Source organism: Oncorhynchus kisutch, linkage group LG1 (assembly GCF_002021735.2).
Source record: "Oncorhynchus kisutch isolate 150728-3 linkage group LG1, Okis_V2, whole genome shotgun sequence".
Classification (NCBI taxonomy): domain Eukaryota; kingdom Metazoa; phylum Chordata; class Actinopteri; order Salmoniformes; family Salmonidae; genus Oncorhynchus; species Oncorhynchus kisutch.
This window is the reverse complement of record NC_034174.2, coordinates 64,435,485-64,452,486: the sequence shown is the minus strand read 5'-3', so window position 1 is coordinate 64,452,486 and position 17,002 is coordinate 64,435,485. Positions and strand designations below refer to the sequence as shown.

At 44.8% G+C, this 17,002-nt stretch overlaps 1 protein-coding gene across 1 annotated transcript; it reads left to right on the top strand.

Annotated features, from left to right (window-relative positions):
* The first annotated feature begins 1,452 nt into the window (after positions 1-1,452).
* On the top strand, positions 1,453-11,330 carry LOC109875967 (cytoglobin-2). The gene is made up of 3 exons (XM_031829765.1): positions 1,453-2,768; positions 8,538-8,769; positions 9,046-11,330. The coding sequence occupies exons 1-3, from the start codon at positions 2,620-2,622 to the stop codon at positions 9,208-9,210; spliced, it is 546 nt and encodes a 181-aa protein (XP_031685625.1). The 5' UTR covers positions 1,453-2,619; the 3' UTR covers positions 9,211-11,330.
* The last annotated feature ends 5,672 nt before the right edge of the window (positions 11,331-17,002 follow it).

Sequence of the window (17,002 nt, the reverse complement as noted above, 5' to 3'; positions counted from 1 at the left end):
CAACAACAAAAATGTGTTGCTCACGATATGTTAAACATTTTAAAATGAGCTCTCATGCTAGAAAAGGTTGGGGACCCCTGATCTACACTGATTGAAGTGGATTTAACAGGTGACATCAATAAGGGATCAGAGCTTTCACCTGGTCAGTCTATGTCATGGGAAGAGTATGCCTTCCTAATGTTTTTTTACACTCACGCTTCGATCACACCGACAGCATCATTGCATTTTGGTACACCCGAATTTCCAATGAAACGCTGCGTTTGCCTTTCAGCATTGCGTTGCAGAGCGTTCTGTACGTTGGATTTATCGAACGTATTCGTCAAACTGTATGTGTAGACGGATTGACAGAAATGGTAGCAGAAGGTGAATGTTGAATTTTTGTTGCGACACATATCCAGATGATGCTGCGTACTATTTTTCCCAATGACGCCTATCGGTGTGTTCGAAGCGTCAGTGTACATGTTGCTTACTTCCTGCAAGGTCTGAGATAGAGAGGCGATAGTATTCATATTATCATACACCATCATCATAGACGCTAACTTGGCAAAAGCTACATTTGCACAGTACAAATGCTTTATACAGTACATGTATGAGTAGTCTGTGACTTGGTCTTCATAATCTAGTGGGATTTTGAACAAACCTTTGCCAATTGGCAATATGCTTTGTGTTACAGTAGATGTTAGTGTCCAATAACTTTATATTCCCACAGTAGAAAATTCTTTATACGCATACTATGCTATGAACAGTGTATTCTGTATGTATATGAGACAGAGGTAATTTAATTATGTCCATATAGGTTTTGACAAAGCCCTATTTCACAGATTTATATTTGCTCACCCTAAGGCTGCATTTACACAGGCATCCTACTTCTGATCTTTATGACCAATCAGATCAGAGCTTTTGCTAATAATTGGGCAAAATATCATAATTGGGCTGCCTGTGTAAAAGCAGCCAAAGTGGCACGTGGAAAGTCTGACAGACATTAGTGTGCAATTCAGTGTAGTGTTGATGGGTGCCACACTTGGCTTTGTGCATAAATCTGTCACCTTTCAAACGCTGTGACAGCTCTATCTCAACGGCAGGCAGGCTTTTTCTATAGACTCCATGGCACAATAAAACTGTCACCGTAGCCCCCCCCCCCCCTCCCCCTTTTGTCTAGCCAGCAGTTTATTAACCGTCTCTGGCTGTGGCGAGCCACTGAGAGAATGTCAAATGTGGAATTCTCAATATCTTCAATGCAGATTGACCCCTTCAGTAGCAGGTTTCTTCAATCTTCTTGTGTTGGTCTGTCTGCACTGCACAAATCAAAAGTGTAATTTCAAACCAGGCGATCCAAGGCTTTTGTTGAATTTACTTTTGAATGGTTTCATCACGTTTTTTTATGAATCAGCGAGAAGTAAATACTCTATGACATATCATTTTAATTCATGTTTAACCTCCCATATCAGGGAGTCCTCATAGGTTTGTGTAGCTGGTGGGACCAGGGGGCGGGGGGGTCCTCAGAGATGGGGCTGGGGGTCTACAATTTTAGTGGAGTACAATTTTAAAAATGACGTTCTCATGTGCAGCATCTTATCAGGCATAGAAAAGTTTGGGCAAAAAAGTTCTGAGTGGAGATTTCTTGACCTTTCATATCTTTCTCAATAGCCTGAATGCAAATGGTAACTTCTCTTTTTTACTCTTTCTCTTCAATCTGCTTTACCTGTCAAATGGTCAGGCACAATGTCCTGTGAGAGTCTGTGGAGAGACGGAGGCTTCCTATAGCTTTTTCTGTCACCTTTTTATACAGGCTCTCTCAGGAGACGACACAGAACCCCACCACGAGCGCACACGCACACACACACACACACTCTCTTTCTCCGTTTCTTTGTTTCTTTCCTTCTCTGGTACGGGAACTGTCTTCTCTCTGAACCTCTGTGTTTGTGAGGACCTGATGGAATGACAGAGGGAGTGGGAGAGAGGGGTGGAGAGAAAAGAGAAGAGGTAGAATAGAGATCATCTAGGACCTGTGTGTGTGTGTATGTGCGTGCACGCACGTGCATGTGTGTGCATACATTTGTGTGTGTGTGTGCGCGCACATTAGGTAGACAAAATGAAAGAGAGAAAGAGGGGGGGAAGGAGGGAGAGAGAGGAAAGTGTGTGAGAGGAAGGCGGGAGGACATTACAGAGATCCTAGATGCTCTCTATTCTACCCCCTCTCTCTGTCTCTCCCCACCCCCTCTCTTTTCTCTCCACCCCTCTCTCCCACTCCCTCTGTCATTCCATCAGGTCCTCACAAACACAGAAGTTCAGAGGGAAGACAGCTCCCCTACTAGAGAAGGAAAGATACAAAGAAACGGAGAAAGAGAGAAACAGTGAGGGGAATAAAAAGAAGAAGTGGTATTAACAGTGGAGGACAAGTTTTGGAAGAGAGGAGAGCGAAGGAAGAGAGTGGTGGTTTTGGTGGGGGGTGGGTGGGTAGCGTTCACGGCTGCTCCGTCTCTCTCTCTCCTCCATCCCTCCGTCTCCGTCGCCGTGGGTTCACAGCTCTCCCTCTCCCTCCCCCCCTCCCTTGCTCCCTACCTCCCCCGCTCGCTGCTGCCGGGAACCTCCGAGCTGCTGCGGCGGAGGTCGTCTCGGATGGAGTCACCAAGAGACGTAGGAGGAGAGACGATGGAGCGTGGGGAGCGGGCCGAGCCACTGACCGATGCCGAGCGGGAGATCATCCAGAACACCTGGGTACACGTCTACGAGAACTGCGAGGACGTGGGCGTGTCGGTCCTCATAAGGTATGTGGTCAGGTGGGGGGGGGGGGGTCCTCATAGTGGTGGGGTTGTTGGTCTCCACAGTGATGGGGCTGTTGGTCACCATTGTGGTGGGGCTGGAGGTCCTCCTCAGGCACACATAGGGTTGATGGTCCTCATTAAGTACGTGGGGCTTAGAGTCCTCATAGTGTTGCGGCTGGTGGTCCTCATAAGGTACGTGGAGTATCAGGGGTCCTCATAAGGTACGTGGAGTATCAGGGGTCCTCATAAGGTTTGTGTAGCTGGTGGGACCGGATGGCATGGGGGGGGGGGGGGGGGGTCTACATATGACCAACATATAGACACAGATTTCTACTGATGTTTACTGCATCTGAGCACGGCTGGATGTGTGGTTTCCATAGATTTGTGCAGATTGGAGGGGGCTCATACATTTTTATGAAATCCCACAGCAGGCTCTGGAAAAGGCAGGGAGATTGAGTCCACACTGCACAGACCACATACACACAATTCTGCTCTCATTCACTCACTTCTATCCTCATTAAAAAGCCATTTCTCAGAAGCCCTCTTCATTCTACTGACTATTTTTGTAAGACACTATAATTGAGGGAGAGCACACATTTCTGCTTAAATGTCCTCCTGTCTGAGGCAGACATTCCTGTTCTAGCTGTTCAGTTGGTGCTTTACACTTATTTCACATCTTTTACCTGTCACATCGTCACTCTAGACTTGAAGCACCAGTTTAGCAGGTACCTTTCTGTGGCACCTGGATGACTGCTTATTCTTTTTTTTTTATTGAATTCTAATATTACAAGTTGTCTGTCACTTTGTTTGTATGTCTGTGTTGGTCTTAATGCTGAGGCTCTGCATCTGAAGAAAGAGTCGCTGTCTGACTGAGCTGGGATGCGTTTGACTTTTGTCTCAGTGTTGTCTCAGTGTTGTCCCAGTGTTGTCTCCATGTTGTCTCAGTGTTCCACATGGAATGCCGAGAGGGCTCGTTAAAACGGACAGCGTGGCGTCGCTAAGGCAGTGATGTGCTCTGATTTTGGGTGGAAGCGACAAGATAGTCCCTTAGGGAAAGCTCTGAGGGCAGAGAGTGTATAGAGTTGTCTCCCTCTCTCTCTCTCTCTCTCTCTCTCTCTCTCTACGTGTGTGTGTGTACATACGTGCATGTGTGTGACATTCTTATCTGTGGTTAACAGCAACAAGCTTTGGCACTTCACTGTCTCTCTCTCATTCTCCATATCTGTTCCTCTCTCTCCCTCACTTTCTTTCTCTCGCTTTCCTCAGTCTCCCTCCCATTCTCTATTCACTATGTCTCCTTCTTTCTATCTTTCATTTCTCTCTGTCCCTTGACGTCAAGATCACAGGCTCTCTTGACATGCCCAGGCTTGAATGCTCTGCTGGGTCTGATGATCCTCCTGAGTGCAAAGCTTCTCATCTGCACCTACAGTACCAGTCAAAGTTTAGACACACCTCCTCATTAAAGGGTTTTTCTTTATTTGTATTATTTTCTACATTGTAGAATAATAGTGAAGACATCTATAATAATAACACACATGGAATCATGTAGTAACCAAAAAAACATGTTATATTTGAAGGTAGCCACTTCAAGGTAGCCACCCTTTGCCTTGATGACAACTTTGCACACTCTTGGCATTCTCTCAACCAGCTTCATGGGGTAGTCACCTGGAATGCATTTCAATTAACAGGTGTGCCTTGTTAAAAGTTAATTTGTGGAATTTCTTTCCTTCTTAATGCATTTGAGCCAATCAGCTGTGTTGTGACAATGTAGTGGTGGTATACAGAAGATAGCCCTATTTGATAAAAGACCAAGTCCATATTATTGCAAGAACAACTCAAATGAGCAAAGAGAAACAACAGTAAATCATTACTTTGAAGAAATGAAGGTCAGTCAATGTGTAAAATGTCAAGAACTTTTAGAGTTTCTTCAAGTGCAGTCGCAAAAACCATCAAGCGCTATGATGAAACTGGCTCTCATGAGGACCACTACAGGAAAGAAAAACACAGAGTTACCTCTGCTGCAGAGGATAAGTTAATTAGGGTTACCAGCCTCAGAAATTGTAGCCCAAATAAATGCTTCACAGAGTTCAAGTGACAGACACATCTCAACATCAACTGTTCAGAGGAGACTGCGTGAATCAGGCCTTCATGGTGACACTTTCTGTGATTTATTTAGAATTCAAGGCACACTTAACCAACATGAATACCACAGCATTCTGCAGCAATATGCCATCCCATCTGGTTTGCGCTTAGTGGGACTATCACTTGTTTTTCAACTGGACAATGTTGTAACACACCTCCAGGCTGTGTAAGGGCTATTTGACCAAGTAGGAGTGTGATGGAGTGCTGCATCAGATGACCTGGTCTCCACAATCACCCAACCTCGACCAATTGAGATGATTTGGAATGAGTTGGACCGCAGAGTATGTGGGAACTCCTTTAAGACTTTTGGAAAAGCATTCCAGGTGAAGCTGGTTGCGAGAATGCCAAGCATGTGCAAAGTTGTCATCAAGGCAAAGGGTGGCTACCTTGAAGAATCACAAATCATGTATACATTTTGATTTGTTGAACACTTTTTTGGGTTAGTACATGATTCCATATGTGTTATTTCATAGTTTGGATGTCTTCACTATTATTCTACAACGTAGAAAATAGTTCAAATAAAGAAAAACCCTTGAATGAGTAGGTGTGTCCAGACTTTTGACTGGTGCTGTATGTCACACTCCCTAACATCCCTCTGTACCCACTAATTGGCCTGCTCCTATTAACAAGCAGATGGCCCGAGTAAGCAGGTCATCTGTGTGGAATGGATAATGGTCTAATAGCTATCCTGAAAACACGTTGAAGAGTGGATGGATACTGCGTCAAAGCCTTCCACTTTTCGGGTTGACTTCCATGGTTCGCCATGTGATCGCGTAGCTATTTGCATTTGTATCCTTCTGCTTGGATGGTCGGAAAGAATAGACAGTGACAATAGCCTGGGCTAATGTCATCATCAATGCGCACAAATGCAATTTCACCAATGAGGAGACCACCTCCGGCCATTTCGTGTACTGTACAAATGGCAGCTCAATGAAATCGCCAAACATCGAGCAATCGTATTGGGCTGTGACTGGATGCTTCTGATACTAGCATGATGGATACATCTCCAAAGTGGTCCATCTTGATGACCGAGGAGATGTGACTTGATTTGATTCCACGGAGGTGCTTTGAATGACCATGAAGAGAAACCACCTCTCTGTGTCTAATGCTCGCACAGGTTTGTCAAGGTCGTTTTTCTCAGTACTCGAAGCATGTTGCCTTCCCGAAAAGAACCCTTCAAGACTAATTAGAATGTGACTAACAAACCACTAATGGTGCTGCTTTGATGACTTCATTGAAATGCAGCGACAGGTTGGGGGAATTCAGTGTGAGAGCATCTTTGACACTCCAGACACTCCACTCTCACTCTCTGGTTCTGGTTGTGTTAGGCTTTCAGGGCAAATGTTTTAACAGTCTTGCATTATAGAGATGTAGAAATATACATGCAGATATAAAAGTGGATATACACCGTTTGTATATTTAACAGTATATTGCACAGTACTCTTGTACCTATAAACGGGTCCCTGAAGAGGATTGGCACGGTATACGAAAAAAGTCATTTCTGACTTCTAAGAGAAAAAGTCCTTTCCTCACAAAGCTCTAAGGGACTTTCATGTTTATCTGCAAGGAACAACACGCTAGTGTCCCCTGTTGTTTCAAAGACAAAGTGAAGCAGCGACAGCTGGGAGAGCTTGGCTTGGGGACAGCTATGGGCAAGCAGGCGCCTCTTTAGCGTAGCATAGCATAGCATAGCATAGCATGTCACAGGATCTGCGGGGATGCAGTGTAGTGTAGTGTAGCGCTGCTGCCAGGGGCCAAACCTAACCAACGCTGAATAACTAAACCCTCGTACCTAGTCAGCCGCACTGGTGTAAAGCAACTACACGAGTCAAATTGGGTCAGGGGTGAAACAAGATGAGAGTGTATGTGTGTGTGTGTGTTTCAATTATTCATTTGTTTATATATACAGCATGCTGTGCTTTCACCAGAAAGGGTGAGAGCAGAGTCAAAAATCTAAAAATATCCCCCACATATCTCCCTGTACAAGCAATGCACCGCTTTGTAAGCTTGTGGAAACTTCATTATAGTCTTGTCGGCAAAAATACGCAGCCGCTAATTGAGGTGCCCCGACGTGGTCAGTCTCAGCGGTGGGGACGTAAAAACTGTAGACCTTCAATCATAACAGAGCTGGGCGATTCCCATTCTCTCACTTACATCTCATAGGGTGGTTGTAGAAATGGGCTTTACTGTATGGCCCTAAATAATAACGTGCAGTTCAAATAGCCCATAGACGGCACACACATCAGTCATAGTACCCTCTGTGCGAAGTCCAGTAATCCTCAGAGAGGTGCTCTTCCTTTTGAAGTTCCATTATTTTCCATTCAGGAATAGTGTGTAGTTCTGCAGGATATAGAGTATCTGTGACTAGGGAGGGAAGGACTTGACAAAAGCACTTTGTGACATAGAAGGCTGGTATCTACTGTCACTTTTGTAGATGACAAAGCAGTCACAGGACATTGAGTTTTTTTTTTTTTTTCATCTTTCATCGCTGTGTATGGCAGGTATTGTTATGTGGCTCATAATCAATGCCAAAGCATTCAGGCAGAGGAAACCTCCTACGCACAGTCACCGCGGGTGAATTGCTCCGAGAGGAACATCGACTGCCACCCGTCTCGCTCCTCCGGTCCCCAGCAGGACCTGCCTCTAATTACACTCAAAGAAACGTAAATATCTTAATGCTCCTCGCCTCATCAGCACCACTTTACCGCTTCCGCCTGTCAATCACCCCGCGTTGCGTGTTGTTGGCACCCGGAGTAGATTCTCCAAGGCTCCAAGTAGACGCGAGAAGTCATGACAAGCACACTCCACTCGCAGGACGTAAACAATCCACTCACAGGACATAAACACTCCACTCGCAGGACGTAAACATTCCACTCGCAGGACGTCAAAGAGACTTGAGTTGTAAGCCCAAGTCGTGACAAGTGATAAGTAAACCCAATCACCTAGGTGCAAATGAGGCTATGTTAACGAGGCTGATTACAACTTGAGGCACATTGTGCACTTTGAAAACTTTGTGTAGTTTTCATTAGCTCTAGGTCACACATTACAATGAGCGATAATGTCTCTGGAAATGTTTTATTAACTCGCGTGACTTTATGGCCACAGGGCGTCCCATTCAATGACCAGATTCAGTCACGCTTGAACGCTTCGATCAAATGTTATGAAGCGTACATATTCCCCACTAGTACCGATTCCAGTCATTCCAGTGACTTTTGCCGAGGGTATTAACTGACATATTATTCATCCTTCATTTGTGCACTGACATCATTTGATTGCCTGTAGGCATGTTGATATCTTCTGCTTTGCTCTGTGTGGGTGATGAGGACATTCAAATAAGAGTGTTATTGTCTTACTAGAATATCATTGTCCTGGAACAACTGAAACCAGCATGGATGATATCCACGTAGCCTGTGCTTGTACCACCATGGCTCTGTACAAACTCTAACCCTGGCTCTTTTGCCCCCAAGTTTCTTGGACTTCCCCTGATATTGTTTGATTTGCACGGTCGTTCTGTGGGTAGTATGATATTATGAGTACACTAACTTCTACCCAGAGCCATAGATACACCTTGTCACTAGAAGTTCCAGGAAAGTCACAGAGTAAGAATGTTATTGCTCTTCTGTCCTCCAGGTTCTTTGTGAACTTCCCATCGGCCAAGCAGTACTTCAGCCAGTTTCAGGACATGGATGACCCAGAGGAGATGGAGCGCAGTGTCCAGCTGAGGCACCACGCCCGCCGGGTGATGAGCGCCATCAACACGGTGGTGGAGAACCTCCACGACCCAGAGAAAGTGTCCTCTGTTCTGGCTCTGGTGGGCAAGGCGCATGCTGTCAAACACAAGGTGGAGCCTATGTACTTTAAGGTGAGGGCGTGGCTTATTTGTGTTAATGGTCCCCAATGACCCTCTGAAAGGTTTCGAGTGGAGAGGACGGAAGTTGCGTTGCTCTCTGTTTCAAGTTGAGGCCAACTGGAAAGGCTTTGAGGGTGTTTTTTTTTAGATGAGATTGCTCTCCTCCATTTTAACTCCTCTCTCTTTCTTCATCTACCAATTTTTATTTTGACTTACATCTTGCCATCCTCTTCCTCTCACTTTTTTCCTCAGTGTTTATCTCACTTCCTCCCTTTCTCCACCTCTCAGATCCTGTGTGGTGTAATGCTGGAGGTGTTCTCGGAGGACTTCCCAGAGTTCTTCACGGCAGAAGTGCAAATGGTGTGGACCAAACTGATGGGGGCGGTGTACTGGCATGTGACGGGCGCCTACACAGAGGTTGGCTGGGTGCAGCTCTCCAGCTCGGCAGTGTGAGGGGCGATAGCAGGGGAGGGCAGGGCTGTGACGGTCTGTACGGATCCTGAAGGGAGGTTTGGTCTCTGTAATGCCCCTGTCCAAGAAAAAATGAAAGGAACAGGGATGGAGGAAGGTGATTTTTAGGGCTGAGACTGTTCATAGAATATCTTGTTGTGTTCAACTTTTGGGGGAGTCGTTCCCCTCTCCCTACTGACTCATTGTGTGTACTTTACTGTATAGCCCCTGAGGTGTTGTCTGTATAGCTCCTGGGATGTTGTCTGTATAGCGTACAGTAAGTGAGTGTGTGTATTCTCTTCTGCCCTCATTCAACACTCATTGTAGTATTGTAAATCTTCAATGTTTTCAAGGGAACTAAGGGCTCCATTTTAGGGAGTTTTGTTGCTCACTGAAAGTATGCCACTTTGGATTCCCAAATACACCCTGTATCTTTCCATGCCCATCTCATGCACTATGCAAACACACCCATCTGCTAACACCCTGTCCATACGGCAATTGGCTATTTTAAACAGTTTCAAAGTGATGGGATAGAGCCACAGGCTGACAGACCACTGTTAGAGTATCATCTCCTCTTTATAAGCATGCATGCACGCACGAGCACACACACACACACACACACACACACACACACACACACACACACACACACACACACACACACACACACACACACACACACTCACACACATACACACTCACACACATACACTGCTCTGCCGACTTTGACCACCCGTATGCTAATATTTACAGAGCATTTACTTGGTTTACATTTCCTCATTAAGAAACTGACTCCGGAGGTCTCTGGAAATACAACGGACCCTTTGAAGTAGCATCAGTATATCTTTTACCTCTGAACCACTGAGGTAAGAAAAAATATTCATATCGACCAAATCTAATATACTAAGCACTCTACAACCCTACCAAGAGGTCTAGACACTTTGGTACAGTTTAAACCATGTTGGGTTGGCATGTACAATACGATGACACAAGTTGGAGCCCTGCTCCCGACTTTTCCCTGAATACACTACAAATGGATTTTGAATGTCACTTTAGATCCAATCTCCTCTGTGTCTCTGATGGTAACTCCTGCGCTCTGGTCCCTCTCGGCTTTGTCATTTACCATTAATGAGGAAGTAATGGGGCTCCGCTCTTCCTCTTCTGGTCATTCATCAAATATCTCCCCTACTCTCTCATCCTTTCTTTCCTCTGGCCAAATTCTGAGAGAAATCATCCCTCTATCTGCTTTGCTTCCATGGCTACTTGGCTAATAATATAATTCTACTCATATTCTACTGCCTTCTCCTTTGTTGTTCCTTTGGAGGCCAGCAGTAATGTTACGAGATGAAGGATATACAGTAGGCTTACATGGCTGATAATTAACTGACACAGGAAGTCGAGCTAACACAACATGACAAACTCATTCAGCAAGAGACAAGTGGCTGTAGATGAGAGGAAATGAGGTGGATTACTGTAGAAGTCGTTGTATATAATAAATGCTCTCTCCCATTACACCTACAGTACAATACACGCACCAGTCTCACACTGTTAGCAAAACATTTGACGTCAGATCTTGAGTACAACCCCGTTAGAGGGCAGGCTCCTCTGTTCCTCCGAGTAGCTCGGGATGGAGGAGTATTTGTGTTAGGCCTGAGTCACCCCGACAGGTTGTTTATTAAACCCTTGTCACCCATAATTCACAAAATGGCTACATAATCTTTTTTCTCCCTTCAGCTATAAGCTCGTACCCTCCATCTGCAGAGTTTTCCTCCCTGACAGTCTCTCGTGAACACACACACACACAAAAACACACACACACGCACTTAAGCATATGTAGACATCATATACTACATCTGGGACTTCTTGTTGTGATTTTCTTTTTCTGTCAGTCAGTTTTAAAGCTTGGACTTTATATTTTTCTAAATATAGAAAACAAAATGATTATCTGTACATGTATTTGGAATACTGTGTATGACTGAGATTATATACATTTGTTGACTGGGGGAGTGGGAGTGGTTTTGTGCTGTTTTAGCATGTTTGCACAGCCTACTACAGACGTGTACCTTTGCAGACCTGTGGAAATGAACTATCAATGACTATCAATAAAGTGATAATTACCTACACTTGTTTCAGGGGGGTGACCTGTCTTTTAATGTGTGACCATATACTGTAGGTTTTATGTATTTGAATGTGTCTGGAATATATCTACCAAGAGTGTACAGTTGAAGTCGGAAGTTTACATACACCTTTGCCAAATACATTTAAACTCAGTTTTTCACAATTCCTGACATTTAATCCAAGTAAAAAGTCCCTGTCTTAGGTCAGTTAGGATCACCACTTTATTTTAAGAATGTGAAATGTAAGAATAATAGTAGAGAGAATTATTTATTTCAGCTTTTATTTCTTTCATCATATTCCCAGTGGGTCAGAAGTTACTATACACTCAATTAGTATTTGGTAGCATTGCCTTTAAATTGTTTAACTTGGGTCAAACATTTTGGGTAGCCTTCCACAAGCTTCCCACAATAAGTTGGGTGAATTTTGGTCCATTACTCCTGACAGAGCTGGTGTAACCGAGTCAGGTTTGTAGGCCTCCTTGCTCGCACATACTTTCTCAGTTCTGCCCACACATTTTCTATAGGATTGAGGTTAAGGTTTTGTGATGGCCACTCCAATACCTTCACTTTGTTGTCCTTAAGCCATTTTGCCACAACTTTGGAAGTATGCTTGGGGTCATTGTCCATTTGGAAGACCCATTTGCGACCAAGCTTTAACTTCCTGACTGATGTCTTGAGATGTTGCTTCAATATATCCACATAATTTTCCTCCCTCATGATGCCATCTATTTTGTGAAGTTTCCCTCCTGCAGCAAAGCACCCCCACAACATGTTGCTGCCACCCCCGTGCTTCACGTTTGGGATGGTGTTCTTCGGCTTGCAAGCCTCCCCCTTTTTCCTCCAAACATAACGATGTTCATTATTGCCAAACAGTTATATTTTTGTTTCATCAGACCAGAGGACATTTCTCCAAAAAGTACAATCTTTGTCCCCATGTGCAGTTGCAAACTGTAGTCTGGCTTTTTATGGCGGTTTTGGAGCAGTGGCTTCTTCCTTGCTGAGCAGCTTTTCAAGTTATGTTGATATAGATCTCGTTTTACTGTGAATATAGATACTTTTGTACCTGTTTCCTCCAGCATCTTCACAAGGTCCTTTGCTGTTGTTCTGGGATTGATTTGCACTTTTCACACCAAAGTAAGTTCATCTCTAGGAGACAGAACGTGTCTCCTTCCTGAGTATGACAGCTGCGTGGTCCCATGGTGTTTATACTTGCGTACTATTGTTTGTACAGATGAACGTGGTACCTCCAGGCGTTTGGAAATTGCTCCCAAGGATGAACCAGACTTGTGGAGGTCTACCGTGAAAGGCTTACTTACAATCTCTTAACCCAACAGTGCAGTTCAAGAAGAGTTAAGAAAATATTTACCAAGTAGACTCAAATAAAAAGTTATAAATTAAAGTAACTCAATAAGAATAACAATAATGAGGTTATATATAGGGGGCACCGGTACCGAGTCAGTGTGCGGGGGTACAGGCTAGTAGAGGTAATTAGTACATGTAGATGGGGGTGAAGTGACTATGCATAGATAATTAACAGAGAGTAGCAGAACAAAAGTACAAAAGGGAGGGGGGTCAATGTAAATAGTCAGGTGGCGATTTTATTAATTGTTCAGCAGTCTTATGGCTTGGGAGTAGAAGCTGTTGAGGAGCCTTTTGGTCCTAGACTTGGCGCTCTGGTACAGCTTGCTGTGCGGTAGCAGAGAAAACAGTCTATAACTTGGGTGACTGGAGTCTCTGACAATTTTAGGGGCATTCCTCTGACACAGCCTATTGTATAGGTCCTGGATGGCAGGAAGCTTGGCCCCAGTGATGTACTGGGCCATACGCACTACCCTCTGTAGCACCTTACGGTCAGATGCCGAGCAGTTGCCATGCCAGGCGTTGATGCAACCGGTCAGGATGCTCTTGATGGTGCAGCTGTAGAGCCTTTTGAGGATCTGGGGACCCATGACAAATCTTTTCAGTCTTCTGAGGTGAAAATGGTTTTGTCATGCCCTCTTCACGACTGCCTTGGTACATTTGGACCATGATAGTTTGTTGGTGATGTGGACACCAAGGAACTTGAAACTCTCGACCGGCTCCTCTACAGCGCGTCGGCGCGTCTTTTCCCGTAGTCCATGATCAATTCCTTTGTCTTGCTCATATTGAGGGAGAGGTTGTTGTCCTGGCACCACACTGCCAGTTCTCTGACCTCCTCCCTATAGGCCATCTCATCTTTGTCGGTGATCAGGCCTACCACTGTTGTGTCGTCAGCAGTCTTGGGTGAACATGGAATACAGGAGAGTACACACCCCTGAGGGGTCCCAGTGTTAAGGATCAGTGTGGCAGACATGTTGTTGCCTACTCTTACCACCTGGGGGCGGCCCGTGAAGAAGTTCAGGATCCAGTTGCAGAAGAAGGTGTTTAGTCCCAGAGTCCTTAGCTTAGTGATGAGCTTCTTGGGCACTATGGTGTTGAACGCTGAGCTATAGTCAATGACCAGCATTCTCACACAGGTGTTCCTTTTGTCCAGGTGAGAAAGGGCAGTGTGGAGTGTGATTGAGATTGCGTCATCTATGGATCTGTTGGGGCGGTATGAGAATTGGAGTGGGTCTAGTGTGTCTGGGAGGATGCTGTTGATGTGAACCATGACCAGCCTTTCAAAGCACTTCATGGCTACTGACGTGAGTGCCACGGGGCGGTAATCATTTAGGCAGGTTACCTTCATTTACTTGGGCACAGGGACTATGGTGGTCTGCTTGAAACATGTAGGTATTATAGACTCGGTTAGGGAGAGGTTGAAAATGTCAGTGAAGACACTTGACAGTCCGCACATGCTTTGAGTACACATCCTGGTAATCCATCTGGTCCAGCGGATTTGTGAATGTTGACCCGTTTAAAGGTTTTGTTCACATTGGCTACCGAGAGCGCTATCACACAGTCATCCAAAACAGCTGGTGCTCTCGTGCATGCTTCAGTGTTTCTTGCCTCGAAGCGAGCATAAAAGGCATTTAGCTTGTCTGGTAGGCTCACGTCACTGGCCAGCTCGCATTTAGGTTTCCCTGTGTAATCCGTAATAGTTTTCACGCCCTCTAACATCCAATGAGCGTTAGAGCCGGTGTAGTAGGATTCAATCTTAATCCTGTATTGACACTTTGCTTGTTTGAAGGCATAGCGGGATTTCTTATAAGCATCCGGAGTAGTCTCCCGGTCCTTGAAAGCGGCAGCTCTAGCCTTTAGCTTGATCCGGATGATGCCTGTAATCAATGGCTTCTGGTTGGGATATGTACGTACAGTCACTGTGGGGACGACGTCGTCGATACACTTATTGATGAAGCCGATGACTGAGGTGGTGTACTCCTCAATGCCATTGGATGAATCACGGAAAATATTCCAGTCTGTGCGAGCAAAACACTCCTGTAGTGTAGCAGCCGTGGTGTCTGACCACTTCCAAGTCACTGGTACTTCCTGTTTTAGTTTTTGCTTGTAAGCAGAAATCAGGAGGATATAACTATGGTTAGATTTTCCAATTGGAGGGTGGGGAGAGCTTTGTATGCATCTCTGTGTGTGGAGTAAAGGCGGTCTAGGATTTATTTTTCTCTGGCTGCACATGTGTCATGCTGGTAAAAATTTGGTAAACTAATTTAAGTTTGCCTGCATTAAAGTCCCTGGCCACTAGGAGCGCCGCTTCTGGGTGAGCATTTTCTTCTTTGCTTATGGCCTTATAGAGTTGGTTGAGAGCGGTCTTAGTGCCAGCTTCGTTCTGTGGTGGTAAATAGATGGCTACGAATAATATAGATGAGAACTCTCTTGGTAGATAGTGTGGTCTACAGCTTATCATAAGGTACTCTACCTCAGGTGAGCAATACCGCGAGACTTCTTTAATATTAGACATCGCGCACCAGCTGTTATTGACAAATAGACACACCACCCACCCCTCGTCTTACCAGAGGTAGCGTCTCTGTTCTGACAATGCATGGAAAATCCCACTAGCTCTATATCGTTCATATCGTTGTTCAGCCAAGTCTCAGTGAAACATAAGATGTTACAGTTTTTGATGTCCTGTTGGTAGGATAATCTTAATTGTAGGTCATCTATTTTATTTTCCAATGATTGCACAAAAAGAACAATATCAGTTTACTTGCTTGCCTACAGATTCTCAGAAGGCAGCCCGATCTGCGGCCCCTTTTCCTGTGTCTTTTCTTCACGTAAATTTTTATTTTATTTAACCTTTATTTAACTAGGCAAGTCAGTTAAGAACAAATTCTTATTTTCAATGACAGCCTAGGAACAGTGGGTTAACTGCCTGTTCAGGGGCAGAATGACAGATTTGTACCTTGTCAGCTCGGGGATTTGAACTTGCAACCTTCCGGTTACTAGTCCAACGCTCTAACCACTAGGCTACCCTGCCTAGTGGTGTGGATCTGGGCCTGTTCCAGTGAAAGCAGGATATCCTTCTCATCTGACTCTTTAAAGCAAAAAGTTTATTCCAGTCCGCGGTGAGTAATCGCTGTTCTGATATCCAGAAGTTGTTTTCGGTCATAAGAGACGGTAGCAGTAACATTATATACACAATAAAAATGAACAAAATAGCCCAATTGGTTGGGAGAATGTAAAACGTCAACCATGTTCTTCGGCGCCCTCTTCCAAGACTGTGCAGCCTTTCCTATGAGTTTGTCAATTCTACTCAGTTCTCTATTCTCTTCTCTTAGAGCGCCAGTCTAAGAGAAGTAGCCTGGTCCCAGATCTGTTTGTGCTATCATGTCAACTCCTTGTCACCCATTGACAATGAGCAATTTAATTCGCAAGAGCAAAAACAGATCTGGGACCAGGCTAGGCTATTTATCTTCCCTCCCCTTCTCTCCTATGGTGCAGAAGATTGAAATAGCACACTGGACCTCTTGCCTACAGGTACCCAGAGGTACTGGGTTTGCGAGTCCCTCTGTTTCACTCTGCTAATTCAATAATGAGATGTAAATGTCATTTATCAATGATTAACGGACTTGCCTGTTCGCTAGTTGATGCTCAGAGCAATGCTCTTTATCAAAAGGGCACCAGTGGGAGCTTCAAAAAGAAGGCATCCTTTTTTAAATTCCACATGGTAATGTATTCCGGGTCTCTTGCCGATATATCATCCTGTACTGTATCATCAGATGTGGTTATAACTTTGTTTTATTGTACATTTATGCAAATCCAATGACTGCTCGGAGTCTTACAGTGTTGGCGGGAAGAATTCTCAATATCGTGGAAACTTCCAGATGTTGTTTGTAATTGAATGATTAAGCCCTGTAGTATATTCTACATCTCCCACCTCCTACTGTATCTGCAGAGGAATAACTCCAGTGGTATTTAGCAGTGTGTGTGCTCCCCTGTGTGCTGTGTTGACAGGATGGTGACATTTCACCATGGCGACCAGTCTCTTGTCACCCAGCTTGACACTCTAGCCAGCGCTGGTGACAGTCAGGGACTCATTTGGCCAGGTTCCCATGGTGATAACAAAGACACAAACACACATGTGCACCTACATCAACATTCCAAGCTGTACAGTAAGGTGAGAAGTACCGGTGAATGAAAAGGGAACACACACACACACACACACATGTGCGCACACACACACGTGCGCACACACACACACACGCACACACACACACACCCACACACACACACACACACACACACACACACACACACACACACAC

Bases quoted from the DNA above. Each gene is read 5' to 3' on its own strand.
- LOC109875967 (XM_031829765.1), top strand. From the start codon at position 2,620: ATGGAGTCACCAAGAGACGTAGGAGGAGAGACGATGGAGCGTGGGGAG. The intron at 2,769-8,537 runs GTATGTGGTCAG...TCTGTCCTCCAG, and splicing joins GGCGTGTCGGTCCTCATAAG to GTTCTTTGTGAACTTCCCAT. The intron at 8,770-9,045 runs GTGAGGGCGTGG...TCCACCTCTCAG, and splicing joins TGGAGCCTATGTACTTTAAG to ATCCTGTGTGGTGTAATGCT.